Source organism: Zootoca vivipara, chromosome Z2 (assembly GCF_965207765.1).
Source record: "Zootoca vivipara chromosome Z2, rZooViv2.hap1.1, whole genome shotgun sequence".
In the NCBI taxonomy this organism is placed as follows: domain Eukaryota; kingdom Metazoa; phylum Chordata; class Lepidosauria; order Squamata; family Lacertidae; genus Zootoca; species Zootoca vivipara.
The window spans coordinates 5,071,488-5,098,509 of NC_142585.1; the positions used below are offsets into that span (position 1 = coordinate 5,071,488).

Genomic DNA, 27,022 nt, shown 5'->3' on the forward strand with positions numbered 1-27,022 from the left:
GTCTTGAAGCAGAGGCTTGACAGGCATCTGTCAAGAATACTTTGATGGTGTTTCCTGCTTGGCAGGGGGTTGGACTGGATGGCCCTTGGGGTCTCTTCCAACTCTATGATTCTATGATTCTCTATTATTCTCTCTCATAGAGAATCATAGAATCATAGAGTTGGAAGAGACCCCAAGGGCCATCCAGTCCAACCCCCTGCCAAGCAGGAAACATCTTCTCCCTCATCTCCCCCCCTTTCTCCTCTTTCTTTCTCCACTCTCTCTCTCCCCCCCCTCTTCTCTTTCTGTCTCCCCGCGCCCCCCTCCCCTTGGGATTCTTTCTGCGCTTTGGAGACGATTTCCCTTTATTTTGCAGGGAAATTTGCTATTTTTCCCCTTCCGGATTCTCATTTCCTTCATTTTTGGGGTTCTCCCTCCCCCCCAAAAAACTGCTCTTCCTATCACGTGATTCCTTCTCCCTCCCTCCCTCCCTCCCTCCCTCCTCCTCTCGGAAAGGCGGAGCGCAGCAGCATCCTCTGCAGCGGCCGCCGGGCCAAACAGAGGCGAGGGCCTCCCTGCGCGCCCCCCCCGGAGCGGATCCCACCCCCTCCCCGGCGCCCCCCCCCCGGAGCGCGGATTTCGAGGCCTGCGCGCCCTTTTCCCCCTCCCCGAAAACGCGCATTTTTACGCATCCAGGCGGATCCGGTGGCGACCCCCGCCCGACGCCACCCTCCGGGAGCGCATCGTCCACCGGCGCCCCCCAAGCGCGGCCATCTATTCCCCACTCCCAAAAGGCATCTGCGGATTGGGCCCGAGTAAGGATCTCGCGGCCTGGCTGCGCCCCCCCCCCCAGAACCCCATTTCGCGGCCGGAGGGATCCAAGGATCCGGTCTCGTCCTCCTCCCCCCTCCCCCCCCCGAGACCGGATTCCACCTTTTCCTTCGGGAGCGCAACTTCCACCTTTATCGGATCCGTCCCTGGTCTGCGCCCCCCCCCACCACGAAAGCGCATTTTCTCACGCAGCGGCGCGCAGCCTCTCCTCCTGTAACGGGCGCATCTCCTCTCCAAAAGCGGGATCCTCTCTCCTTGGCGCATTTCCACGGTGGCCGCGCAGCTTTCTCCTCCTCGGATCCGTCCCTGGTGGTCCCGCCATCCTCACCTGCGCGTTCCCCCACCTTCGGGCGCAGCCTTTCCCCCAGCGCATCTTTCTCGCGGGCAGGAGCGTCTCCACTCGACACTTGCGCCCTCGAGAGCGCATTTCCAGCCTTTCCCTTGGCCTGCGCGCCCGACGGCGCATTTTCCCTCCTGACCGTCTCCAAAAAAGCGCATTTTCTGCATTGGGGCTCAGCCTTTCTTCGTTTGTCCAGACAGTCTCCTCGCCTACGCCCCCCAAAAAGCGCATTCCCCAACATTGGGGCGCAGCGTCTCCGATTGCGGCCTCCGGAGCGCAACTCCCGCGCCCCGTCGCCCTCTCCTGAAGCACCTTTTCCACGTGCGCCCGCTGGCCGGAGACTCCCGTTGGCTCCTCTGCGCGCAACCGGAGCGCATTTCTTCTCCCGTCCGTTTTGCGCCATGGCGAGGCTGCTGCCAGAGGGACCCTGCGCCGGCGCCTGCTGAGCGCCGCTCTTCGATTCGGATTCCCATTCGCTTCAGGTGAATCGGCCGGCCCCACCGCTGTCCCCCTTTCGGGGGTGCTGACCCCCCCTCCCCACCCCACCCCGACCTCACACCCCTCGGAAATGCGGGGACTGCGCGGCGGCGCATGGGCTGCGCTCTGTCTTCTCTCCTGCTGCTGTTGGGCGCACAGGTAGGTTGGGGGGGGCTCCCCTGGGTTTTTTGTGGGGGGTGGGAAACGTATCAGGATTCTCCCCTGGGGTTTGGGGCGGCGGACAGAGAGCGGGGGCTCCCCTGGGGGTTTTGCGAGGCGGACAGGGAGCGGAGGACCAAGCTGTGGGGTTTTTTTTAGGGGTGCCCAGGAAGTTTAACCTAAGAGGGGGTTTTGGGGGGCGGACAGGTAGCGAAAGACCCCCTAGGGGTTTTTTGGGGGGCGGACAGGTAGTGGGGGGGCTCACCTGTGGGGGGAGGGTTAGGGGGCACACAGGTACTAGGCGAACTTGAGAGGGGGTCTCGCCCTGGGGTTTGGGGGGACCAACAATATAGTGGGGGTTCACCTGCGCGGGGCAGTCTCGAGCAGGTCGGCCGCCCTGGCGCTCAGGGGCAGAGATGGCTCCGGCGCCCCCGCCCTCGCAGGGGCCAGCAAACTTTTTCAGCAGGGTCCACTGTCCCTCAGGCCTTGGGGGGGGGGCAGACTATATTTTGAAAATATATATGAATGAATTCCTATGCCCCCACAAATAACCCAGAGATGCATTTTAAATAAAAGGACACATTCTACTCATGTCAAAAACACCAGACAGGCCCCACAAATAACCCAGAGATGCATTTTAAATAAAAAACACACATTCTACTCATGAAAAACATGTTGATTTCCGGACCGTCCGAGGGCCGGATTTAGAAGTTGATTGGGCCGCATCTGGTCCCCGGGCCTTAGTTTGGGGACCCCTGGGTTAACCTATGGGGGGTCACCTGGGTTTTTAAGGGAGTGCACAGGTAGGTTAACTTGCAGGGGGCTCACTTGTGGGGGGGGGTTTCGGGGTCCCCTAGCTGCCCCCAACTAATAGGGGAGAGACCCCTCCAATTGCCACGTATATATTATATTGGGGGGCAAGTTTAAAGGAGGCCGTGAGAAGCATGATGCCCCCCCAATATCTCAAACACTCCAATTTTCTATGAACCCCACAATATTTTATTTCAGCTGGACATGATATGAAGGGTCCCCCAAGTTTATCAGGGCTCTCAATATCTTCTCCCAGCTGGGAACCCCCCAATTTTATTCTAGCTGGGTACCCCAATATAATAGATTCGGGGGCAGGTTTAAATGATGCCATGCGGGGCCCCCCATGTTTTAATCCAGCTGGGCACCCCAATATACAAAGCACCTCCAAATGGGCTTTGTATATGGGGTGGGGCTCAATGGGTACCCCCAATATTTTATCTCAGCTGCTTTGTCTTCCAGCCCCTCCACTGGCAACATCTCGGTGGTCAAGGACATTGTGGATAAGCTCCTCAAAGGCTACGATGTCCGCCTGCGGCCCGATTTCGGAGGTAAGACAGCACGACCTAAAGGTTAGAGCATGACTCCAACCAGTAATACGCCGGGGTCATGAATTAATAAATGATGACCTATTATCCACTTTTCTTATTTCCTTCTTAACCGATGGTTCAGTTTTATTTCGGAGGTAAGGGAGTGCCACCTAAAAGAGCATAAATCTGATGGATGATAAGTTAGATAATTAATCATAATAAGTTAGGTCATAAATTAATAAATGATTATTTATCATCCCCTTCTATTATTATTCTCTTATAATCTATTGTTCGATTGGCTGTTATTCCTTCTTGACTTTTAGCCTTTCATTATTATTTATTCTCTAAAGTTATGATTTATTTGTTTACAATTTAATTCTGTAATTTCATGGTGTCATTTACTGCTTCCTTTATCCTTATGATTTATTTTCTAAAGTTATGATTTATTGTTTACAATTTAATTCTTAATCGATGGTTCGGTTTTATTTCGGAGGTAAGGCAGTGCCACCTAAAATAGCATAAATCTGATTGATAATAAATGAGATAATTAATCATAAATAATAAGTTAGGTCATAAGTTAATAAATGATTATTCATCATCCCCTTTTATTATTATTTTCTTATAATCTATTGTTCGATTTGCTGTTATTCCTTCTTGACTTTTAGCCTTTCATTATTATTTATTCTCTAAAGTTATGATTTTTGTTTACAATTTAATTCTTTAATTTTATGGTGTTATTTACTGCTTAAAGGTAAAGGTAAAGGGACCCCTGACCATTAGGTCCAGTCGTGACCGACTCTGGGGTTGCGCGCTCATCTCGCATTATTGGCTGAGGGAGCCGGCGTATAGCTTCCAGGTCATGTGGCCAGCATGACAAAGCCGCTTCTGGCAAACCAGAGCAGCACATGGAAACGCCGTTTACCTTCCTGCTATAGCGGTTCCTATTTATCTACTTGCATTTTGACGTGCTTTCGAACTGCTAGGTTGGCAGGAGCTGGGACCGAGCAATGGGAGCTCACCCCGTCACAGGGATTCGAACCGCCGACCTTCTGATCAGCAAGTCCTAGGCTCAGTGGTTTAACCCACAGCGCCACCTGGGCCCCTTATTTACTGCTTAGTTTATCCTTATGATTTATTTTCTAAAGTTATGATTTATTGTTTACAATTTAATTCTTTAATTTTATGGTGTTATTTACCGCTTAGTTCACCCTGATGATTTATTTCCTAAATTTATGATTTATTGTTTATAATTTTATTCTTTTAATTTTATGGCATTGTTATTTATGATTTTATCTGATTATTTCCTGATTGTTTATTATCTCATCTTCCCACTGAGGGACTGATTTGATGGTTCCATCACGTGATCATTTTATCACGTCCACAAATTAACCAATTATGAGTTTCATGAGCAATTAATAATTTTATGACTTTTTAATAATAATACAATATAATATCTGTTGTTGTTTTGTTGGTGTTGTTTTGTTGTTTGTTTGTTTGTTTGTTTGTTGTTATTTCAGGGAACCCGGTGGTGGTGGGGATGAGTATTCACATCTCAAGCATAGACCAGATTTCTGAAGTCAACATGGTAAGTTGGACAAACTCCCATCCCGGATTCGAATCCTGCAGGCAAAGATGGATTTCCTTCTGTCCTTCCACCCTTCTTTCTTTCCTTCTATCGTTTCCTGCTATCCTCTCCTCCTTTCTTCTTTCTATCCTCCTATCTTTTTAAAAATATATATATAATTTTTATTAAATTTTATATAGAAAAAAATGGAGAAAACACAACAGGAGGAAAAAAAAGGGGGGGAAAGAAAAAAAGATTTAAAAAGGATACAAAAATGCCAAATACATAAGAGACAATGTATATCCCCTCTTACTTCTTATAACATCTTCACTTAGAATCATAGAGTTGGAAGAGACCACAAGGGCCATCCAGTCCAACCCCCTGCCAATGGGATCATGCGCCTATATTTAGATTAGATTTCGTGCCAGAGACAACATTGCAGAAACAAGTTAGGCATGAACACATTGGTTCTCCTTAGCTGCCCTTAGGAGGGAATGCTCTGTGAGGCCCCCTGCTTGCTTGCTTCTCTTGTTCTGAGCTTGCGGGCCTGACCCTGTAGCTGTGAGAGCTTCAGAGAGGAATGGCATAGAATACTAGAGTTGGAAGAAACCACAAGGGCCATCCAGTCCAACCTCTTTCAGCCCCCCACCTGCTTCCTTCTCCCCCTCTCTCACTGGGGTAACAACCTTTTTATTTTCCCCCTTTTCCTCCTATCCTCCTATCCTTCCAGCCTTCTTTTTTCCTATCCTTCTCTCCTTCAATTTTCTCCCTCCCTCTCTCTCTCTCCCTCTCCCCCCCCCCCCCCGGCCAGGACTATACCATCCCCACATATTTCCAGCAGACCTGGAGGGAGGAGTGGCTCGCCTAGGGCGACCACCCTCTCCGCCTTCTCTCCTATCCTCCTATCCTTCCATCCTTCTTTCCTCCTACCCTCCTATCCTTCAATTTCTCTGCTGCTCCAGAGAAGCGGACACGGAGCAATGGATTCAAACTACAAGAAAGAAGATTCCACCTCAACATTAGGAAGAACTTCCTGACAGTAAGAGCTGTTCGGCAGTGGCCCTTGGGGTCTCTTCCAACTCTAGGATTCTATGATTCTATACCATCCCCATGTATTTCCAGCAGGCCTAGGGCGACCTGCCTCTCCACCTTCTCTCCTATCCTCCTATCCTTCCATCCTTCTCCTCTCCTCCTATCCTTCAATCTCTCTCTTTCTTTTCTCCTCCCCCAGGACTATACCATCACCATGTACTTCCAGCAGAGCTGGAGGGACAAGCGGCTCGCCTACGGCGATCTGCCATTCAACCTGACGCTTGACAACCGAGTGGCCGACCAGCTCTGGCTCCCGGACACCTACTTCCTGAACGACAAAAAGTCCTTCTTGCATGGCGTCACTGTCAAGAACCGCATGATCCGCTTGCACCCAGACGGCACCGTCCTCTACGGCCTGAGGTGGGTGGATATTAATGATATCAATCAAGAACCGATTCGCTCTGGCCGGTATGTTAATGCAAATATGGTAAATTAAGAAGGTTAAGGGGTGATGTGATAGCCATGTTTAAATATTTAAAAGGATGTCATATAGAGGAGGGAGAAAGGTTGTTTTCTGCTGCTCCAGAGAAGCGGACACGGAGCAATGGATTCAAACTACAAGAAAGAAGATTCCACCTCAACATTAGGAAGAACTTCCTGACAGTAAGAGCTGTTCGACAGTGGAATTTGCTGCCAAGGAGTATGGTGGAGTCTCCTTCTTTGGAGGTCTTTAAGCAGAGGCTTGACTGCCATATGTCAAGAATGCTTTGATGGTGTTTCCTGCTTGGCAGGGGGTTGGACTGGATGGCCCTTGTGGTCTCTTCCAACTCTACGATTCTATGATTCTATCTAATTATTGGGTGGTTTTGTTCTCACCTAGTGATCACCATTAACTGAGTGATAATCAGTTTTTTATTGGGCGTGTTGATAATGACAAGGCGATTATTAACAGACGGGTCATTATTAATGGACGGATCATGATCAATGACGGCTTTCATCACGGTTAAATATTATCAATTTCAATACATATTGATAATCCATTAAAAGGAGCCATCAGATTATTATCAATTTATTTGTTTGTTGTTGGTGGTGTTGTTTAGTTGTTTGGTCATGTCCGACTCTTCGTGACCCCATGGACCATAGCACGCCAGGCACTCCTGTCTTCCACTGCCTCCCGCAGTTTGGTTAAACTCATGTTGGTAGCTTCGAGAACACTGTCCAACCATCTCGTCCTCTGTCGTCCCCTTCTCCTTGTGCCCTCCATCTTTCCCAACGTCAGGGTCTTTTCCAGGGAGTCCCCTTCTCCTTGTGCCCTCCATCTTTCCCAACATCAGGGTCTTTTCCAGGGAGTCTTCTCTTCTCATGAGGTGGCCAAAGTATTGCAGCCTCAGCTTCAGGATCTGTCCTTCCAGTGAGCACTCAGGGCTGATTTCCTTCAGAATGGATAGGTTTGATCTTCTTGCAGTCCATGGGACTCTCAAGAGTCTCCTCCAGCACCAGAATTCAAAAGCATCAATTCTTCGGCGATCAGCCTTCTTTATGGTCCAGCTCTCACTTCCATACATCACTACTGGGAAAACCATAGCTTGAACTATACGGACCTTTGTCGGCAAGGTGATGTCTCTGCTTTTTAAGATGCTGTCTAGGTTTGTCATTGCTTTTCTCCCGAGAAGCAAGCGTCTTTTAATTTTGTGACTGCTGTCACCATCTGCAGTGATCAAGGAGCCCAAGAAAGTAAAATCTCTCACTGCCTCCATTTCTTCCCCTTCTATTTGCCAGGAGGTGATGGGACCAGTGGCCATGATCTTGGTTTTTTTGATGTTGAGCTTCAGACCATATTTTGTGCTCTCCTCTTTCACCCTCATTAAAGGGTTCTTTAATTCCTCCTCACTTTCTGCCATCAAGGTTGTGTCATCTGCATATCTGAGGTTGTTGATATTTCTTCCAGCAATCTTAATTCCGGTTTGGGATTCATCTAGTCCAGCCTTTCGCATGATGAATTCTGCATATAAGTTAAATAAGCAGGGAGACAATATACAACCTTGTTGTACTCCTTTCCCAATTTTGAACCAAAAAATTGGGAAAGGAGTACGACACGGTTGTATATCTATTTATACTTATCAATTGATACATATTAATAGTCCATAAAAATAACTGTACACTTATCAGTAGGCAAAATGAGAGAAATATTTGCAGATTCAGACATTGGACCAGGAAGATCATTCAAATAGGGGTCGAAACCCCCCCCCCAAAATCAATATATAGCATTCCCAGCATCCATCAATCAGGGATTCCCATAACAGATCCCGGGAATCCACTCTCTCTCTCTCTCTCTCTGCAGGATCACGACAACCGCTGCCTGTATGATGGATCTCCGGAGATACCCATTGGATCAGCAGAATTGCACCCTGGAAATTGAGAGCTGTGCGTATCATTCAATTCAATTCAAATTAAATGATTGCTTGTGAATCAATGAATAATTAAAAGTATTATCCAGGAAAAATCCAGGGATAACTTTAAGGCAGGAATGATTTTAAGCCAGGATTCATTTGAAACAGGAATAAGCATAAAATAAAATGTAATGAAATAATTCTTTGTTATTAAGAATAAATAATTAAAAGAAATTTATCCAGGGAATAAATTTAAAGCAGGAATAATTTTAAACCAGATTTATTTTGAACCAGGAATCATTTTAAGGAAGGAATAAAATAAAACAATTCCTAGTTTGTCACAGAAAAGTATTATACAGGGATAATTTTAAGGCAGGGATAATTTTAAACCGGGGTTAATTTTAAACCAGGAGGATTTTAATTGTGGAATAATGTTAATCTGGGAATCATGTTAAAACAGGAATACTTTTCAACGAGGATTAATTTTAACCCAGGATTAATTTTCAAGCAGGATTCATTTTAATACGGGAATAATTCTCATCTGGGAATTAATTTTAACCCAGGATTAATTTTAACCCAAGATTAATTTTAACCCAGGATTAATTGTAACCCAGGATTAATTTTAACCCAGGATTAATTTGAAGATGGGAATAGTTTTCAACCAGGAATCATTCTCATTCTTTCTTCTTTTATTCCCTCTCAGACGGCTACACCGTCGATGACATTGTCTTCTTCTGGCAAGGAAACTCTTCGGCCGTGACGGGAATGGAGGTCTTGGAGTTGCCCCAATTTACCATCATTGAGCAGAAGCTGGTCACCCGTGAGGTGGTCTTCACCACTGGTGGGTTCCCCCTTTGGGGTCATCTATTCTAACCCCCCTGGCTGAAATCCTGGGGTTGTCAGGCACAGGGCGGGAGACCATGGTCCTCCAGTTCACCCTTTGCCATAGCTGCCAATTCTCCCGTTTTCCCCGGGAAATCCCCGTTTTTCCAGCTGTTCCTAGCTGAAAAAAGCAGATGTTTTCCCCCGGTTTATTCTGGCGCGGCAGCCATTTTGGAACTGGGTGGAGCATGCTCAGAAGCGACTTTTGATGCTGCTCTGCCCAATTCCAAAATGGCTGCAATGCGACTTCTGGCGTGGTGGCCATTTTGGAACTGGGCAAAGCAGCATCCAAAGTCCCTTCTGAGCATGCTCCGCCCAGTTCCAAAATGGCAGCAGCGCTACTTGCGGTCTGCTTCTTCCGGCCCGGTCCCTTATTTCTCTGACAGCAACTTGGCAGCTATGCCCCTTGCTGAAGATACCGCATTCATCAGGATCCTGGGGTCCTGTCTGGCTTGACTCTCTCTTATTTCTCCAACAGGGTCCTACCTCCGCCTGTCCCTCAGCTTCCGCATCAAGAGGAACATCGGCTACTTCATCCTGCAGACCTACATGCCCTCCATCCTCATCACCATTCTCTCCTGGGTCTCCTTCTGGATCAACTACGATGCTTCGGCTGCCCGGGTGGCCCTAGGTGAGGAGATCCTGAGATCTTGCTCCAGGGTCCTGCTACCAAGGGTCCATGTGATCCTCCCTGACCTTTAGTCTCTCTTGAAACCCATTGGGTTGGACTCAGGTGAGTATGAGGACCACCAAAGCACCTGAGAACCTCCTCTCCTTCTATTGGTGGACCTCTATCTTCAGTAAGAGCTGTTCGACAGTGGAATTTGCTGCCAAGGAGTGTGGTGGAGTCTCCTTCTTTGGAGGTCTTTAAGCGGAGGCTTGACAGCCATATGTCAAGAATGCTTTGATGGTGTTTCCTGCTTGGCAGGGGGTTGGACTGGATGGCCCTTGTGGTCTCTTCCAACTCTATGATTCTATGATTCTATTGGTCCATCTGATTTTCCTTCAAGGCAGGACCTGACCTTGATTCCATTTGGTGAAGTGGCGCCCAGTTGTCCAACACATTAAGGCCACCTGGAATCCAGATTCAGTATGGAATCATTGGATTTCCATGGATGTTTTGATATATCCGTCTTCAATCACAATATTGTTTGACTGCCAGGATGAATAATAGAATCATAGAGTTGGAAGAGACCACAAGGGCCAAGCAGGAAACGCCATCAAAGCATTCCTGACAGATGGCTGACAGCAACGTGTGTCCGGGTCAGCTAGTAGAGTCACAGAATCATAGAGTTGGAAGAGACCACAAGGGCCATCCAGTCCAACCCCCTGCCAAGCAGGAAACACCATCAAAGCATTCTTGACATATGCCTGTCAAGCCTCTGCTTAAAGACCTTCAAAGAAGGAGACTCCACCACAGTCCTTGGCAGCAAATTCCACTGTCGAACAGCTCTTACTGTCAGGAAGTTCTTCCTAATGTTTAGGTGGAAGCTTCTTTCTTGTAGTTTGAATCCATTGCTCTGTGTCCGCTTCTCTGGAGCAGCAGAAAACAACCTTTCTCCCTCCTCTATATGACATCCTTTTATATATTTGAACCTGGCTATCATACCACCCCTTAACCTTATCTTCTCCAGGCTAAACATACCCAGCTCCCTAAGCCGTTCCTCATAAGGCATTCTTTGCAGGCCTTTGACCATTTTGCTTGCCCTCCTCTGGACACGTCCCAGCTTGTCAGTATCCTTCTTGAACTGTGGTGCCCCGAACTGGACACAGTACTCCAGGTGAGGTCTGACCAGAGCAGAATACAGTGGTACTATTACTTCCCTTGATCTAGACGCTATACTCCTATTGATGCAGCCCAAAATTGCATTGGCTTTTTGAGCTACTGCATCACACTGTTGACTCATGTCAAGTTTGTGATCTACCAGGACTCCTAGATCCTTTTCACATGTACTGCTCTCAAGCCAGGTGTCACCCATTCTGTATCTGTGCCTTTCATTTTTTTTTTGCCCAAGTGTAGTACCTTACATTTCTCCTTGTTAAAATTCATCTTGTTTGCTTTGGCCCAGTTGTCTAATCTATGAAGGCCATTTTGTGTGTGATCCTGCCCTCTGGGGTATTAGCCACCGCTCCCAATTTGGTGTCGTCTGCAAACTTGCTCAGGATGCCCTCAAGCCCATCATCCAAGTCATTGATAAAGATGTTGAATAAGACTGGGCCCAAGACAGAACCCTGTGGCACCCCACTAGTCACTACTCTCCAGGATGAGGAGGAGCCATTGATGAGCACCCTTTGGGTTCGGTCAGTAAGCCAGTTACAAATCCACTGAATAGTAGCATTGTCTAGTCCACATTTTACCAGCTTCTTTACAAGGAAATCATGGGGCACCTTGTCAAAGGCCTTGCTGAAATCAAGATAGGCTATATCCACAGCATTCCCTTCATCTTGTAATTCAGCTTGTAATTCTGTCGAAAAATGAGATCAGATTAGTCCGACATGACTTATTTTTCAGAAACCCATGCTGACTTTTAGTCATCACAGGATGAAAATATTTGATTTCAATAGGTGTTCTATAAATCCGTCTTCTAGAATGATATTGATTGATTTCAGAGTATGAAAACGTTCAATTTCAAGATATCAGTCCCATCCTTGGATATTACGAAAATATTTTGATCGTTGATCTCGACAGGGATTTGAATGATGGCGCCTTCCCCGTGCTATAATTCCCAGCCAGTCAACTAACCCTGTTTCTTCTCTCACCCAGGGGTGACTACCGTCCTCACCATGACGACCATCAACACCCACCTCCGGGAGACGCTGCCCAAGATCCCGTACGTCAAAGCGATTGACGTCTACCTAATGGGCTGCTTCGTCTTCGTCTTCCTGGCACTGCTGGAATACGCCCTGGTGAACTACATTTTCTTTGGGCGAGGGCCCCGCCAGCAGAAGAGACGTGCCCGGCGCCTGGAGCCCCGGACTCAGGTGTGAGATTCCTGCCTAAAAAGTGGATTCCTGCCTAAAAAGCGGGGTGGGGATCATAGCTGCCAAGTACCCCGTTTTCCCCGGGAAACCCCCGTTTTTACTTACCTTTTCCCAGTGGTCCCCCGTATCACTTCGTCTCCCGTTTTTCTCCGTTATTATCTCCTGCCGGCGGCCATTTTTTTCCTTTCCGGTTTGCCCTTCTACGGACACCAAAAAAGGCCGCCACCAGCTTCAAAAGTCGCATCTACGCATGTCCGGAAGTGCATAGACGCGACTTCCGGTGTCGGCGGTAGCCTTTTTTGGTGCCCATAGATGGGCGGAGCGACACCGGAAGTTGCGTCGACGCACTTCCTGACATGCGTACAAGCGACTTTCGAAGCCGCCGCCGGCCATTTTTGGTGCTCGTAGAAGGGCAAAGCGACACCGGAAGTTACGTCAACGCAACCTCTGGTGTCGCGCGGCTGCCGGTCCCGGATTCTGCAGTCCGGGACTTGGAAGGTAAGGTGGGGATGGGTGTACCTTAAGGTCCTGGATTCGAGGCCGAGATCCCCGCGGGTTGGGATACATGAACCTGAACGCCCTTCTCTCCTTCCAGCCCGACCCGTACAGCAACCTCCTCCTAGCTGGCGTCTCTGACAGCAACTGCCCGCTCTTCTCCACGTCGCCCTCGCCGGACCCGCGCCCCTGCGGCCTGCGCAGGTTTGACTCTTCAGGCACCGCCCTGCACTCCCGGAAGGCGCCCGCCTGCCGCACCACCCAGTCCAACTGCCGCCTGCGCCGGAGGTCGTCCAAGCTGAAACTGAAGATCCCCGACCTGGCCGACGTCAGTACCATTGACAAGTGGTCCCGGGTTCTATTCCCCATCACCTTCGGCTTCTTCAACCTCCTCTACTGGTTGTACTACGTCAACTGACATCCGACAGGGAGAGCACCCAGTGTCGGGTTCAGGTCCTGCCCACACTCCTACCCCAGCCTTGCCTCCTCTCTGCTTCCCGTTCATCCTGTCTCCTCACGGTCCCTTCCTCTTCCCTTAAGAGTCACTTCCTGTACACTCTCAGGCACTTCCTGTTCCCTTACGGCCCCTTCCTGTTTTACCCCTGTCCCTTCCTGTTCCCTTCAGTTCACCTCCTCTTTGCTCTCAGGCACTTCCTGTTCCCCCACAGCCCCCCCCCCACAATTCCTCTTTGCTCTCAGGCACTTCCTGTTCCTCCACAGTCCCTTTTACTCTCCCTCAGAGCCCCCTTCCTGTTCTCTCACAGCCACTTCCTGTTCCCTCTGAGGGACTTCCTGTTCCCTCACAATCCCTTTCATCTCCTTCACAATGCAGTCCCTTCTTATTCTCTCTCTGTCCCTTCCTGTTCCCTTAAAAGTTCCTTCCTGTTCTCTCACAGCCACTTCCTGTTCCCTCTGAGGGACTTCCTGTTCCCTCACAATCCCTTTCATCTCCTTCACAATACAGTCCCTTCTTATTCTCTCTCTGTCCCTTCCTGTTCCCTTAAAAGTTCCTTCCTGTTCTTTCACGGCACCTTTCTGTCCCCCTCCCCTCCCCACTTCCTGTCCCCTTGGAGCCACTTCCTGTTCCCAAACCAGCCATGGAGAACCCACCGTTTTGAGTAACGGGAAACGAGGAACAAGCCACGCCTCCCAACTTCCAGTACTTTCTCTTCCTCCTGCTCCTTGGACCGGCCGGGCTTCCTTCCCGCCGGCCACTTCCCTTCTGTTGCTTCTGCCATTACAGGTTCCGGCTGACGGACTTTTCGGAACCAACTTGAACCGAGTTTACAGTTTTCTACCTAGCGACCGACCGACCAACAGGATCTCTCCGTTCTCACGTTTGGGGTTTTACCCCCCCTGTTGTTCTGGGAGGGATTTGAGGAAAGAGGGATTTGCTCCTGAGCGTGTGCAGAGTTCCCTTTTTTTCTAAGCAATGTACATGAACCTTAAAAAAACACATTTTGGAAACTGTTCGATATCCGTTGGTCGGGAATCTTTCTTGTCTTTCCCCCCCCCCCTTATAAAATCGGAGAATTTCACTTTAAATATACGGCCTTGGAAGAAAAACAACCACCGGTGTCCGATTCTTTCCTTTCGAAAACGGGGCTGTGGGGATATGTCTTATTATACAAAAACATCATATCTAGATATTAACTAGATCTAATTTACATGTATATGATAGACACACATATTTAGACATGATTGATATATTATTATATTATTGATATATACTTGTATTCAATAATATAAGAATTATATATATATATATATATATATATATTCGGCAGAAAAAAGGCAACCACTATGCAGTGAAATGTTGTTGTCGATATCATTATCTAATATTTCTATATATGTTATTTTTACATACCATTTATATTTATAATCATTTTCCATGAACCGCCCTGAGGCCTCCGTATACAGTGGTGCCTCGCTAGACGAATTTAATTCGTTCCACGGGTCTTTTCTTATAGCGAAAAATTCGTCTAGCGAATCCCATAGGAATGCATTGATTATTATTATTATTTTGCCCCTAGGAACGCATTAATTGAATTTCAATGCATTCCTATGGGAAACCGCGATTCGCTAGACGAATTTTTCGTATAATGGATTCGTCTAGTGAGGCAACCTCCGCTCGAAAAATCCCTTCGTTAAGCGGAAATTTCATTAAGCAGGGCATTCGTTAAGCAAGGCACCATTGTATATACTAGCTGTTCCCGGCCACACATTGCTGTGGCTCAAATGGGAAAGCAACTCCCTCACCCACGTGCCTTGTGGAAAATCCCCCCGCCCCGTCTCGACCCATTCGCCCTCCCCAAACCCAAGGGCGCCCCCATTCCCCACCCCTGCCGCATGATGTCACGACACCCCTCTCTCTGGGCCTCCCGCCGCGTGACGTTATAATTCTCCCGTGTGACGTCATTCACCACCCCAACCCCCCCTCTTTCCCCCTTGCATACCCCATGCGTATCTTGGCTTACCTTCCAAGTCCCGGACTGCAGAATCCGGGACCGGCAGCCGTGTGACACCGGAAGTTGCGTTGACGTAACTCCCGGTGTCGCTTTGACCTTCTATGGGCACCAAAAATGGCCGACTCCGGAAGTCGTGTCTATGCACTTCCGGACATGCGTAGATGCGACTTTTGAAGCCGGCGGCAGCCATTTTCGGTGCCCATAGAAGGGCAAATTGGAAAGGAAAAAAATGGCCGCTGGCAGGAGAAAGTAACGGAGAAAAACGAGAGGCGAAGTGACCACCGGGAAAAGGTAAGTAAAAACGGGGGTTTCCCGGGGAAAACGGGGTACTTGGCACCTATGGCATCTTGGGGAGGGCCTGGCCGGTTCCCACGGTGGGTCCCGCTGGGCGAAGGGACAGGATTCAACCCCCACCCTCCCCACCTGCTGGACAGCCAAACCCTGCAACCTCTGCGAACTCGCACGTTTATATTCAGGATGTTGCCATGTTTCTTGTGATGTTATAGGGTGGCAATGACCAGGGCCAGAATAATCCTGGTCAGGCCGCACAGGCCCTAAGTAGCCAGAGGAACTCCATTTTCAAAATCTCTCTGTCTCTGATAGAAAGTAAACCAGACAGCACTTTGCACACAGGCACAGCATGTTTGCACATCTAATGCAAAGATCTAACCACACACAGCACTTCTGAGAAACTATAGCAAACTAGACAGGGCCTGTTTCAACCCACTGTCAGAGGATGTAGCCCTGCCACAAAAACCGCAAGTTCTAAGTAGGGCACAACCACAATTGTGTCTGTAAAATTCCAGATAGACACGTGTATGAAGGTACCAGGTACATAACGCCACTTAGTGGAGTTAGGTAAATGACGTTGCATCTTGGGGTGCTCTCTCTTGATTGGTGGATGAAGTACTGCAGAAAGGCTGATCTTCACTCTGTCAAAAAGGTATAAAAGCTCTCTGTACATGGACAAGGGTCGGGCAGAATGAGAAACTCATTCTCACTGCCACCATTTATTGCAATAAATGTTTTAATAAATCTGTTTTATAATATGTACAACTGCCTGAGATTTCGTCGGGTCAATTTGGGAAGCCAATCATCCATATTACATTTCTGGTGACCTTACAATGTCACAGATAGTATTCAGCCAATGGAAGCAGCTGAGGCCAGAGATTATGATGCAGCATCCTCAGCTGGGCTGGCTGGAAATGCCATGTTATTTTGATGTCACAGATAGTCTGTAGCCAATGGCAGCAGCTGTGGCATCCTGTGTGGCCTCAACTGCGCTGCTTTGACATAGAATCATAGAATCATAGAGTTGGAAGAGACCCCAAGGGCCATCCAGTCCAACCCCCTGCCGAGCAGGAAACACCATCAAAGCATTCTTGACATATGCCTGTCAAGCCTCTGCTTAAAGACCTCCAAAGAAGGAGACTCCACCACACTCCTTGGTAGCAAATTCCACTGCTGAACAGCTCTTACTGTCAGGAAGTTCTTCCTAATGTTTAGGTGGAATCTTCTTTCTTGTAGTTTGAATCCATTGCTCCGTGTCCGCTTCTCTGGAGCAGCAGAAAACAATTTCTCTCCCTCCTCTATATGACATCCTTTTATATATTTGAAATGGCTATCATATCACCCCTTAACCTTCTCTTCTCCATGCTAAACATACCCAGCTCCCTAAGCCGTTCCTCATAAGGCATCGTTTCCAGGCCTTTGACCATTTTGGTTGCCCTCTTCTGGACACGTTCCAGCTTGTCAGTCTCCTTCTTGAACTGTGGTGCCCAGAACTGGACACAGTACTCCAGGTGAGGTCTGACCAGAGTAGAATACAGTGGTACTATTACTTCCCTTGATCTAGATGCTATACTCCTATTGATGCAGCCCAGAATTTCATTGGCTTTTTGAGCTGCTGCATCACACTGTTGACTCATGTCAAGTTTGTGGTCTACCAATACTCCTAGATCCTTTTCACATGTACTGCTCTCAAGCCAGGTGTCTCCCATCCTGTATTTGTGCCTTTCATTTTTTTTTTTGCCCAAGTGTAGTACTTTACATTTCTCCTTGTTAAAATTCATCTTGTTTGCTTTGACCCAGTTGTCTAATCTGTTAAGGTCAAATCAGAACCAGTGAAGGCGGTGAAGGTCCTGTGTGAGTGCTTGGAGGCGGTTGGAGCATAGATGGCGGCTAACAGATTGGGGTTGAATCCCGACAAGACGGAAGTACTGTTCGTGGGGGACAGGAGGCGGGCAGGTGTGGAGGACTCCCTGGTCCTGAATGGGGTAACTGTGCCCTTGAAGGACCAGGTGCGCAGCCTGGGAGTCATTTTGAACTCACAGCTGTCCATGGAGGCGTAGGTCAATTCTGTGTCCAGGGCAGCTGTCTATCAGCTCCATCTGGTACGCAGGCTGAGACCCTACCTGCCTGCAGACTGTCTAGCCAGAGTGGTGCATGCTCTAGTTATCTCTTGCTTGGACTACTGCAATGCGCTGTACGTGGGGCTACCTTTGAAGGTGACTCGGAAACTACAACTAATCCAGAATGCGGCAGCTAGACTGGTGACTGGGAGTGGCCGCCGAGACCACATAACACCGGTCCTGAAAGACCTACATTGGCTCCCAGTACGTTTCCGAGCACAATTCAAAGTGTTGGTGCTGACCTTGAAAGCCCTAAACGGCCTCGGTCCAGTATGCCTGAAGGAGCGTTTCCTCCTCCATCGTTCTGTGACTGAGGTCCAGCGCCGAGGGCCTTCTGGCGGTTCCCTCGCTACGAGAAGCCAAGTTACAGGGAACCAGGCAGAGGGCCTTCTCGGTGGTGGCACCCACCCTGTGGAACACCCTCCCACCAGAGGTCAAAGAGAACAACAACTACCAGACCTTTAGAAGGCATCTCAAGGCAGCCCTGTTTAGGGAAGCTTTTAATGTTTGATGGATTTCTGTATTTTAATATTTTGTTGGAAGCTGCCCAGAGTGACTGGGGGATCCCGGCCAGATGGGCGGGTTATAAATAATATATTATTATTATTATTATTATTATTATTATTATTATTATTATTATACAAATCACATTTCTCTCCCCCCCAAAAAAACACATACTTTGTTTCCTATTATTTTTTTCATTTTTGAAGCGAAAAAGTTTGTCTCTGATTGTAAATATGTGTAGATGAAAGATGCAAATAAATATAAATTAGCTATAATATAATAAATTAGCTATAGCTAATTTAGAGATACATTATGATATATTATACATATGATATATAAGAATATGTTGTTGTTGTTTAGTCGTTTAGTCGTGTCCGACTCTTCGTGACCCCATGGACCAGAGCACGCCAGGCACTCCTGTCTTCCACTGCCTCCCGCAGTTTGGTCAAACTCATGTTCGTAGCTTCGAGAACACTGTCCAACCATCTCATCCTCTGTCGTCCCCTTCTCCTTGTGACCTCCATCTTTCCCAACATCAGGGTCTTTTCCAGGGAGTCTTCTCTTCTCATGAGGTGGCCAAAGTATTGGAGCCTCAGCTTCAGAATCTGTCCTTCCAGTGAGCACACAGGGCTGATTTCCTTCAGAATGGATAGAATCATAAGGCATCATTTCCAGGCCTTTGACCATTTTGGCTGCCCTCCTCTGGACACGTTCCAGCTTGTCAGTATCCTTCTTGAACTGTGGTGCCCAGAACTGGACACAGTACTCCAGGTGAGGTCTGACCAGAACAGAATACAGTGGTACTATTACTTCCCTAGATCTAGATGCTATACTCCTATTGATGCAGCCCAGAATTGCATTGGCTTTTTAGGTTTGGCTTTTTAGGTTTGATCTTCTTGCAGTCCATGGGACTCTCAAGAGTCTCCTCCAGCACCATAATTCAAAAGCATCAATTCTTCGGCGACCAGCCTTCTTTCTGGTCCAGCTCTCACTGGACCATACGTCACTACTGGGAAAACCATAGCTTGAACTATGTGGACCATTGTCGGCAAGGTGATGTCTCTGCTTTTTAAGATGCTGTCTAGGTTTGTCATTGCTTTTCTCTCAAGAAGCAGGCGTCTTTTGATTTCGTGACTGCTGTCACCATCTGCAGTGATCATGGAGCCCAAGAAAGTAAAATCTCTCACTGCCTGATATGATTTGAAAGAGAGGTAGAGCTGGGTATCATCTGCATACTGATGAACACCCAGCCCAAACCCCCTGATGATCTCTCCCAGCAGCTGCATGTAGATGTTAAAAAGCATGGGGGAGAGGACAGAACCCTGAGGCACCCCACAAGTGAGAGCCCAGGGGTCTGAACACTCATCCCCCCCCACCACTTTCTGAACACGGCCCAGGAGGAAGGAGCGGAACCACTGTATGACAGTGCCCCCAGCTCCCAACCCCTCTAGACGGTCCAGAAGGATGTTATGGTCAATGGTGTCAAAAGCTGCTGAGCGATCCAGCAGAACTAGGAAACAGCTCTCACCTTTGTCCCTAGCCTACCGGAGATCATCAACCAGTGCAACCAAGGCAGTTTCAGTCCCGTGATGAGGCCTGAATCCCGCCTGGAAGGGATCCAAATGGTCCGCTTCTTCCAGGCGTGCCTGGAGTTGTTCAGCAACCACTCGCTCAATCACCTTGCCCAAGAATGGAAGATTTGAGACTGGGCGATAGTTGGCCATATTGGCCGCATCTAAAGATGGTTTTTTAAAGAAGCGGTTTAATAACCGCCTCTTTCAGCGGGTCTGGGAAGGCTCCCTCATGGAGAGAAGCATTTACCAACCCGCGAAGCCCATCGCCCAGCCCTTCCCGGCTAGCTTTTATTAGCCAGGATGGGCAATGATCAAGGAAACAGGTGGTTGGTTTCACTCCAAGCAGCCTGTCCACATCCTCGGAGGTAACAGATTGAAACTGATGTATGATAAATTTGTACGAGAAATTTTGGGCAATAAAATAAGCATCTATGATTAAAATTATAAATAAATGAATAAACTTTCCAACGAAGAGGCTGGGGAGAAGATTCAAACTCAGGTATGTGGACAGGAAATGCGACACATTTAGTAGCATTTCATGGCAGGATTTCATTCCCCCAAATTGTTTCAAAAGCAAAATCATTTCAAATCGAAAAACAAAATTTAGGCATTTTATTGGATACTTTTTATCGCACAAATGGTTTCAAAACCAAAATCATTTCAAATTGGAAAATGAAATTAAGGCATTTTATTGGAGACTTTTAATCACCAAAATTGTTTAAAAACATTTTCAAACCAGAAAACAAAATTAAGGCATTTTATTGGGAGACTTTTGATCGCCAAAACCTTCAAAAACAAAATAATTTCAAATTGGAAAATGGAATTAAGGCATTTAATTGGAGACTTTCATTCTCCAAAATCACCATTTCAAACGTAAAAAGGGCATTTTATAGAAGTCATCAAAATCATTTCAAAACCAGAAGGAAAGGAATATATTGTACTTGATGCTTTCTATCACCTTCCTTGGCGCATGGTATTTTTGATTTTTAAAATAGTTTTTAAAATTAAATCATAGTTCTACTTAAATTTAATAATCACTTAAATAATTATTATGTTTCAGAATTATTAAAATGATTAAATACTTTTAATAATTAAAGGACTGATGTAATTTTAAAAAATTAAAAACTTTTAATTACTTTTAATAATTAAAGAACTGATGTAATTTTAAAAAATTAAAAACTTTTAATTACTTTTAATAATTAAAGAACTGATGTAATTTTAAAAAATTAAAAACTCATGCCTTCATTGAAATTATTAAATAATCTTTAAATTTGAAAACTATATAAATTATTACATAATTTTTAAAATTAACAATCATCGAAATGATTAAATCGTTTTAAAGTTTATCAGTGAAATGATCAAATAATTTGTACATTTGCCATCGAAATGATTAAATGATTTTAAAATTTTAAAAGGATTGAAATTATTAAATACTTTTAATAATTAAAGGACTGATGTAATTTTTAAAATTTAAAAACCCATGCATTTATTGAAATTATTAAATAATCTTTAAATTTAAAAATTATATAAATTATTACATAATTTTTTAAATTAACAATCATCGAAATGATTAAATCATTTTAAAGTTTATCACTGAAATGATCAAATAATTTGTACATTTACCATCGAAATGATTAAATGATTTTAAAATTTTAAAATGATTGAAATGATTAAATACTTTTAATAATTAAAGGACTGATGTAATTTAAAAAATCAAAACCCCATGCCTTTATTGAAATTATTAAATAATCTTTAAATTTGAAAACTATAGAAATTATTACATAATTTTTAAAATTAACAGTCATCGAAATGATTAAATCATGTTAAAGTTTATCACTGAAATGATCAAATAATTTGTACATTTACCATCGAAATGATTAAATGATTTTAAAATTTTAAAATGATTGAAATGATTAAATACTTTTAATAATTAAAGGACTGATGTAATTTTAAAAAATCAAAAACCCATGCCTTTATTGAAATTATTAAATAATCTTTAAATTTGAAAACTCTAGAAATTATTACATAATTTTTAAAATTAACAATCATTGAAATGATTAAATCGTTTTAAAGTTTATCACTGAAATGATCAAATAATTTGTACATTCACCATCGAAATGATTAAATGATTTTAAAATTTTAAAAGGATTGAAATGATTTAAAATGATAGTTCAATTTAAAAATGATTAAATGATTTTTAAAATTAACATTCATCGAAATGATTAAATCATTTTAAAGTTTATCACTGAAATGATTAAATAATTTGTACATTTACCATCGAAATGATTAAATGATTTTTAAATTTTTAAATGATTGAAATGATTAAAATGATAGTTCAGTTTAAAAATGATTAAATGATTTTTAAATTCATCAATTAAAACCATACTATTCAAGCCTTACAACACCACACAGCCTTGAAAAAATCTTCCCTCCTGGAATAAAAAGCTCCCTTCAATTGTTTTGGGAAACCTAATTTGCATACAATTTGCATAATTTGCAAGGCAAAGGCAGGGTAGAGAGACTATTGAGAGATTTGTTCGTTCTTGGCTACTGCATGCTGCAACCAGCTTCAGGGAGGAACTCCTGCAGGTAAGTGACAGCCGCTTTGGACAGGTACGTCATGGTGCCGAAGCGCCCGCTGGGGGCGCTGTCGTAGAGCAAGATGCAGATGCCCGTGGCAGGGTCCCTCTCCAGCATGGCGTCATCGGCACCCAGGGCTTTCTGTATTTGGGGCGGAAAAGGAAAGCGGAGACAAGAGTCAGGGAAAGAGAGCGGAAATTGCTGGGTGATCGATCAATAAATCACACCAAACAGGTGCAGAAAATAAAGAAAGACAATCGGCCAAAAATACGGGCGAGACGTCACCGCTCGGTGCCGTGATCCCACTTCTAACACCCAGGGCCGGTGCTAGTTTTTTTTTGCGCCCTAGGCGATATCACCTTCTGCGCCCCCCCAATTTCCCAGAGTTGTTGACCTTTTTTAGAAAAAATAAAAGTGGAATAAAAATTATTTTTAAAAAAGGGAAGCAACGTCAGTGTATAATAGAAAACCCAGATTTATCCAAAAGGACACCCCCGCGGCCTCTGGAGAGGCTCCGTTTGGACCTGCCGTGGCTTGGCTTCTCCCTTCCAAGGTGACGCTTATGCCTGGCCCCGGCGGCAGCAGAGAAGAGCCAGCCCGGGCCAGAGGCAGTGCCGGGCCAAAAGTTGGTCCTGGGCTGTAGACTGCTCCTGTCCGGGGAGGCTCGGCGTGCCACCTCAAGAGGAACTGGGGGTGCCCCTTCGCTTGGTCAGAAAAGGGACCTCGCTCTGCCTACTAGGTGGGCTGGCTGGCCGGCCGGCGGGATTGACTGACTGACCTGGGTGAGCACGAGAAGCAGCAGCGGCAGAAGGGCAAACGGCAGAAGGGCGAGTGGGGCCCGCCAACCAGCATGATCAGCAGGGTCTTGCAGAGAGCAGAGAGCGGGAGGAGGAAGCCCCGCCCCCAGGCCCGCGCTCCCAGAGATCCCCGCGCGCCTCCGGAGCTTCACGCAGGGAGCGGCAGCCTGGGGCCGCCTCCACTGAACAGCTGAGAGGCGCGGCGAGGCGGCCCCAAGCTCGCGCTCCGGGCACGAAGCTCCGGAGGCGCGCAGGGGGAGCGTGAGCCTGGGGCCACCTCGCTGCGCCTCTCAGTTGAGGCGGCCTCAGCCTCCCACTCCCCATGCAAAGCTCCGCAGGCGCGCTGTGAGCGTGAGCCTGGGGGCGGGGCTGCCTCCTCCCGCTCTCTGCTCCGCTGCAAGACCCTGCTGATCATGCTGGCTGGTGGGCCCCGCTCGCCCTTCTGCCGCTGCCGCTTCTCTGCCGCTGTCACTCCCCGCGCACCTCCGGAACTTCTCGCCAGGAGCGCGAGCTTGGGGCCGCCTCGCCCACCTTTCAGCTGTTCAGAGGAGGCAACCCCAGGCCCGGGCTCCCCGCGCGCCTCCGGATAGCGGCCTGAGGCAGCCCCAGGCAGCACCGGCGGGCGGCCTGGCCAGCGCCCCCTCCATTTTGGTGCCCTACGCCGTGGCCTAGTTCACCTTAATGGAAGCGCCGGCCCTGCTAACACCTGGGAAACACCGACTGCCCCACCCAAGGGTGTCTGCCCTCACCTGCTCCTGGCAGAACGCTTCGTCCGCCAACTTGACGATGTCATCGATGCTGACCAGCCTCCCAGAGCCGGCAAAGTCAACCTCAGCCAACAGGGTCAACACCCATATGGTTTCTACGCAGAGCTGCCGGTATTCTGGCTGCGGGATCTTGTTCAGCGCCGACTCGACACCGACGGCAAACTTTATCTCGCCCGGCGTCATCTGCCGGAAACGGAAAAGGGGCATTAGGATTTGAACCCGGGTCCAGCGGGAATCGGTAAAGAAGCCAGGGGAGGCTGTCTCGCTCTTTTCATCTCTCTGTTTTGATCCCTCTTTTTTTAATCTCACTTTCAATCCCTCTATCTCTCCATGTCTCCTTCCTCTTTCAATTTTGCTCTCTCTCTCCATCTTTCTCACACTCTCTTATATCTCTTTCGCTCTATCTCTCTCTCTGCAGGATTTGTCATCTTTCCGCAGGGCCTGCAAGACAGAGCTGTTCCGCCTGGCCTTTGGGTTGGACTTAGCCTGACCCCTGTGTTTTCCTCCCTCATGGCCTGGATTTATGGACTACTTGAAATGAGGCTGCATTTTAAATTTTAATACTGTATTTTAATCTGTATTATAATTAATTGTTTTTATGTTTTATTGTGGTTTTGTTGGTGTGAGCCGCCATGAGCCCGGTTTTTGACCGGGGAGGGCGGGGTATAAATAAAATTTTATTATTATTATTATTAATATTATTATTACATCAACATCTGTCTCCCTCTTTCTTTCTTTCTTTCTTTCTTTCTTTCTTTCTTTCTTTCTTTCTTTCTCACTCTCTTTCAACCTCTCTCAATCTCTACATCTTCCTTCCTTTCTCTCTCTCTCTTTCAATCTTTCCATCTATGTCTCCGTATTTCCCTCTTTCTCTTCCCCTCTCTCTTTATCTCTCTTTCAATTTCTCCGCCTCTCCTTGCCTTCATCTTTCTCTCATTATTATTATTAGTATTATTGTGTGCTGGTAGGGAAGCCAAGTCACCATTACCTCTTGAGTGGTGGAAGACGGGAGGACAAAGCCGCCGATGGACAGACCGTGGCACTGGGAAGAAAAGATGAGTGGAAATGGAGTCACCCTCTCGACAGATTTGCACCCATGACCTGCTCCGGAATCACACTCAGATTTGTGCTCACTCCAGATTCAGACTTAGAGACTGGCGCACGCACCAGATTCAACCTCACACACTTCAGATCTGAATTCAGGAGATCCGCATTCACTCCAGATTTGGCATGGCACACTTTGGATTCATACTCAGATCTGTGCCTGATCCAGAGTTACGCTCAGTCAGATTTACACACACACCATAGCTGCCAAGTACCCCGTTTTCCCCGGGAAACCCCCCGTTTCTACTTACCTTTTCCCGGTGGTCCCCCGTATCACTTCGTCTCCCGTTTTCCTCCGCAATTTTTCTCCTGCAGGCGGCCATTTTTTTCCTTTCCGATTTGCCCTTCTATGGGCACAAAAAATGGCCGCCGCTGGCTTCAAAAGTTGCATCTACGCATGTCCGGAAGTGCATAGACACGGCTTCCGGTGTCGGCGGAGGCCATTTTTTGTGCCCATAGATGGGCGGAGCGACACCGGAAGTTGTGTCGACGCACTTCCTGACATGTGTACACGCGACTTTCGAAGCCGGCGGCGGCCATTTTTGGTGCCCATAGAAGGGCAAAGCGACACCGGAAGTTACGTCGACGCAACCTCCGGTGTCACACGGCTGCCGGTCCCGGATTCTGCAGTCCGGGACTTGGAAGGTAAGACACACACCAGATTCAACCTCGCACACTTCGGATCCAAACCCAGGAGAATAGCATTCACTCCAGATTCAGCCTCGTAAAACTCAGATCCGGGAGATTTGTTCCTGCTCCGGAGTCACACCAGGTCTGGCGCTCACCTTCTGCAAGACCTTCCACACCTTTGGGTAGAAGCCCACCGGCACCCGGTTGAGGGCGCCGTCGAGACGCCGACGCCGACGCCACCCGCCTTGTCGCGTTTCCTTGGTGGGGCGCCAATCGCCCCCCTGCTGGATTTTGGTCCAGAGCTCTGTTTTGGTGGCGCCGGCCATTTCGCGGATCGAGACGCCCGGCGCAGCGTCGGCCGTCCGCACTGCAGGGAGAAAGCAGGGTTCTCAGTGCCAGGTTGGGGCACAAGGGATCCCCCCCAGAGGAATTGAGTCTGACCCTGCGAGGACTGACCGCTGCGCTGGACGCCAAATTCCTTTCCGCTCAGGATGTGGTGCAGGAGGCTTTTGACCTCGGACGGGCTGAGGTTCAACAAGGTCTGCGTGGCTTCGTCAGCTGGGAAATAGCGAGGGGGGGGGAGGAAGAAGGAAGGGAAGAGGGAAAGGAAGGCAGAAGAAGCAGAGAATATAATAAAATAAGAGCAAGATAAGGGAACTAAAACATGGCTATGCTTAGAATAACCTTGTAAGGATGAGAAGTTTATGACGATTGTGATGGTTAGACTCAAAGGCTGGATTTATATTAAATTATTATCTGACAGGAGGATAAGATGTATTATGAACTACTGTGCTGAAAGGGGCGGAAGCTTTATGTTTTGAGATGTACTTTTTTCTATATGGACATTAGAATCATAGAATCATAGAGTTGGAAGAGACCACAAGGGCCATCCAGTCCAAACCGCTGCCAAGCAGGAAACACCATCAAAGCATTCTTGACAGATGGCTGTCAAGCCTCTGCTTCAAGACCTCCAAAGAAGGAGACTCCACCACACTCCTTGGCAGCAAATTCCACTGCCGAACAGCTCTTACTGTCAGGAAGTTCTTCCTAATGTTGAGGTGTCCGCTTCTCTGGAGCAGCAGAAAACAACCTTTCTCCCTCCTCTATATGACATCCTTTCATATATTTGAACATGGCTATCATATCACCCCTTAACCTTCTCTTCTCCAGGCTAAACATACCCAGCTCCCTAAGCCGTTCCTCATAAGGCATCGTTTCCAGGCCTTTGACCATTTTGGTTGCCCTCTTCTGGACACGTTCCAGCTTGTCAGTATCCTTCTTGAACTGTGGTGCCCAGAACTGGACACAGTACTCCAGGTGAGGTCTGGTACTATTACATCCCTTGATCTATGCTATACTCCTATTGATGCAGCCCAGAATTGCATTGGCTTTTTGAGCTGCTGCATCACACTGTTGCCTCATGTGAAGTTTGTGGTCTACCAAGACTCCTAGATCCTTTTCACATGTACTGCTCTCAAGCCAGGTGTCTCCCATCCTGTATTTGTGCCTTTCATTTTTTTCCCCCCCCAAGTGTAGTACTTTACATTTCTGTTAAAATTCATCTTGTTTGCTTTGGCCCAGTTGTCTAATCTGTTAAGGTCATTTTGAAGTGCGATCCTGTCCTCTGGGGTATTAGCCACCCCTCCCAATTTGGTGTCATCTCCCAACTTGCTCTGGATGCCCTCAAGCCCATCATCCAAGTCATTGATGAAGATGTTG

At 47.1% G+C, this 27,022-nt stretch overlaps 2 protein-coding genes across 3 annotated transcripts in view; one reads left to right on the top strand and one right to left on the bottom strand.

Annotated features, from left to right (window-relative positions):
• Positions 1 to 787: 787 nt before the first annotated feature.
• LOC132591132 (gamma-aminobutyric acid receptor subunit beta-4) lies at positions 788 to 14,037 on the top strand. The gene is made up of 9 exons (XM_060270290.2): positions 788 to 1,786; positions 3,056 to 3,144; positions 4,641 to 4,708; positions 5,919 to 6,139; positions 8,061 to 8,143; positions 8,813 to 8,950; positions 9,470 to 9,622; positions 11,756 to 11,973; positions 12,569 to 14,037. Exons 1-9 carry the CDS (start codon positions 1,719 to 1,721, stop codon positions 12,884 to 12,886), a joined length of 1,356 nt encoding a protein of 451 aa, XP_060126273.1. The 5' UTR covers positions 788 to 1,718; the 3' UTR covers positions 12,887 to 14,037.
• A 7,108-nt stretch (positions 14,038 to 21,145) lies between these two features.
• The window catches only part of LOC118083808 (phosphorylase b kinase regulatory subunit alpha, skeletal muscle isoform), a 40,012-nt gene continuing 34,135 nt past the window's right edge, over positions 21,146 to 27,022 (bottom strand). Inside the window, exons 26-30 of one of the 2 annotated variants that reach the window (XM_060270137.2) lie at positions 25,760 to 25,861; positions 25,459 to 25,670; positions 24,558 to 24,611; positions 23,552 to 23,752; positions 21,146 to 22,146 (exon numbers count right to left, since the gene is read on the bottom strand). In XM_060270137.2, the coding sequence (XP_060126120.2) occupies positions 21,973 to 22,146; positions 23,552 to 23,752; positions 24,558 to 24,611; positions 25,459 to 25,670; positions 25,760 to 25,861 (743 nt within the window). In that variant the 3' untranslated portion in view covers positions 21,146 to 21,972. The remainder of the gene's footprint in view (positions 22,147 to 23,551; positions 23,753 to 24,557; positions 24,612 to 25,458; positions 25,671 to 25,759; positions 25,862 to 27,022) is intronic. The other variant, XM_088664430.1, reaches the window with a different exon arrangement.

Bases quoted from the DNA above. Each gene is read 5' to 3' on its own strand.
- LOC132591132 (XM_060270290.2), top strand. From the start codon at position 1,719: ATGCGGGGACTGCGCGGCGGCGCATGGGCTGCGCTCTGTCTTCTCTCC. The intron at 4,709-5,918 runs GTAAGTTGGACA...CTCCTCCCCCAG, and splicing joins AGATTTCTGAAGTCAACATG to GACTATACCATCACCATGTA. The intron at 11,974-12,568 runs GTGTGAGATTCC...CTCTCCTTCCAG, and splicing joins GCCTGGAGCCCCGGACTCAG to CCCGACCCGTACAGCAACCT.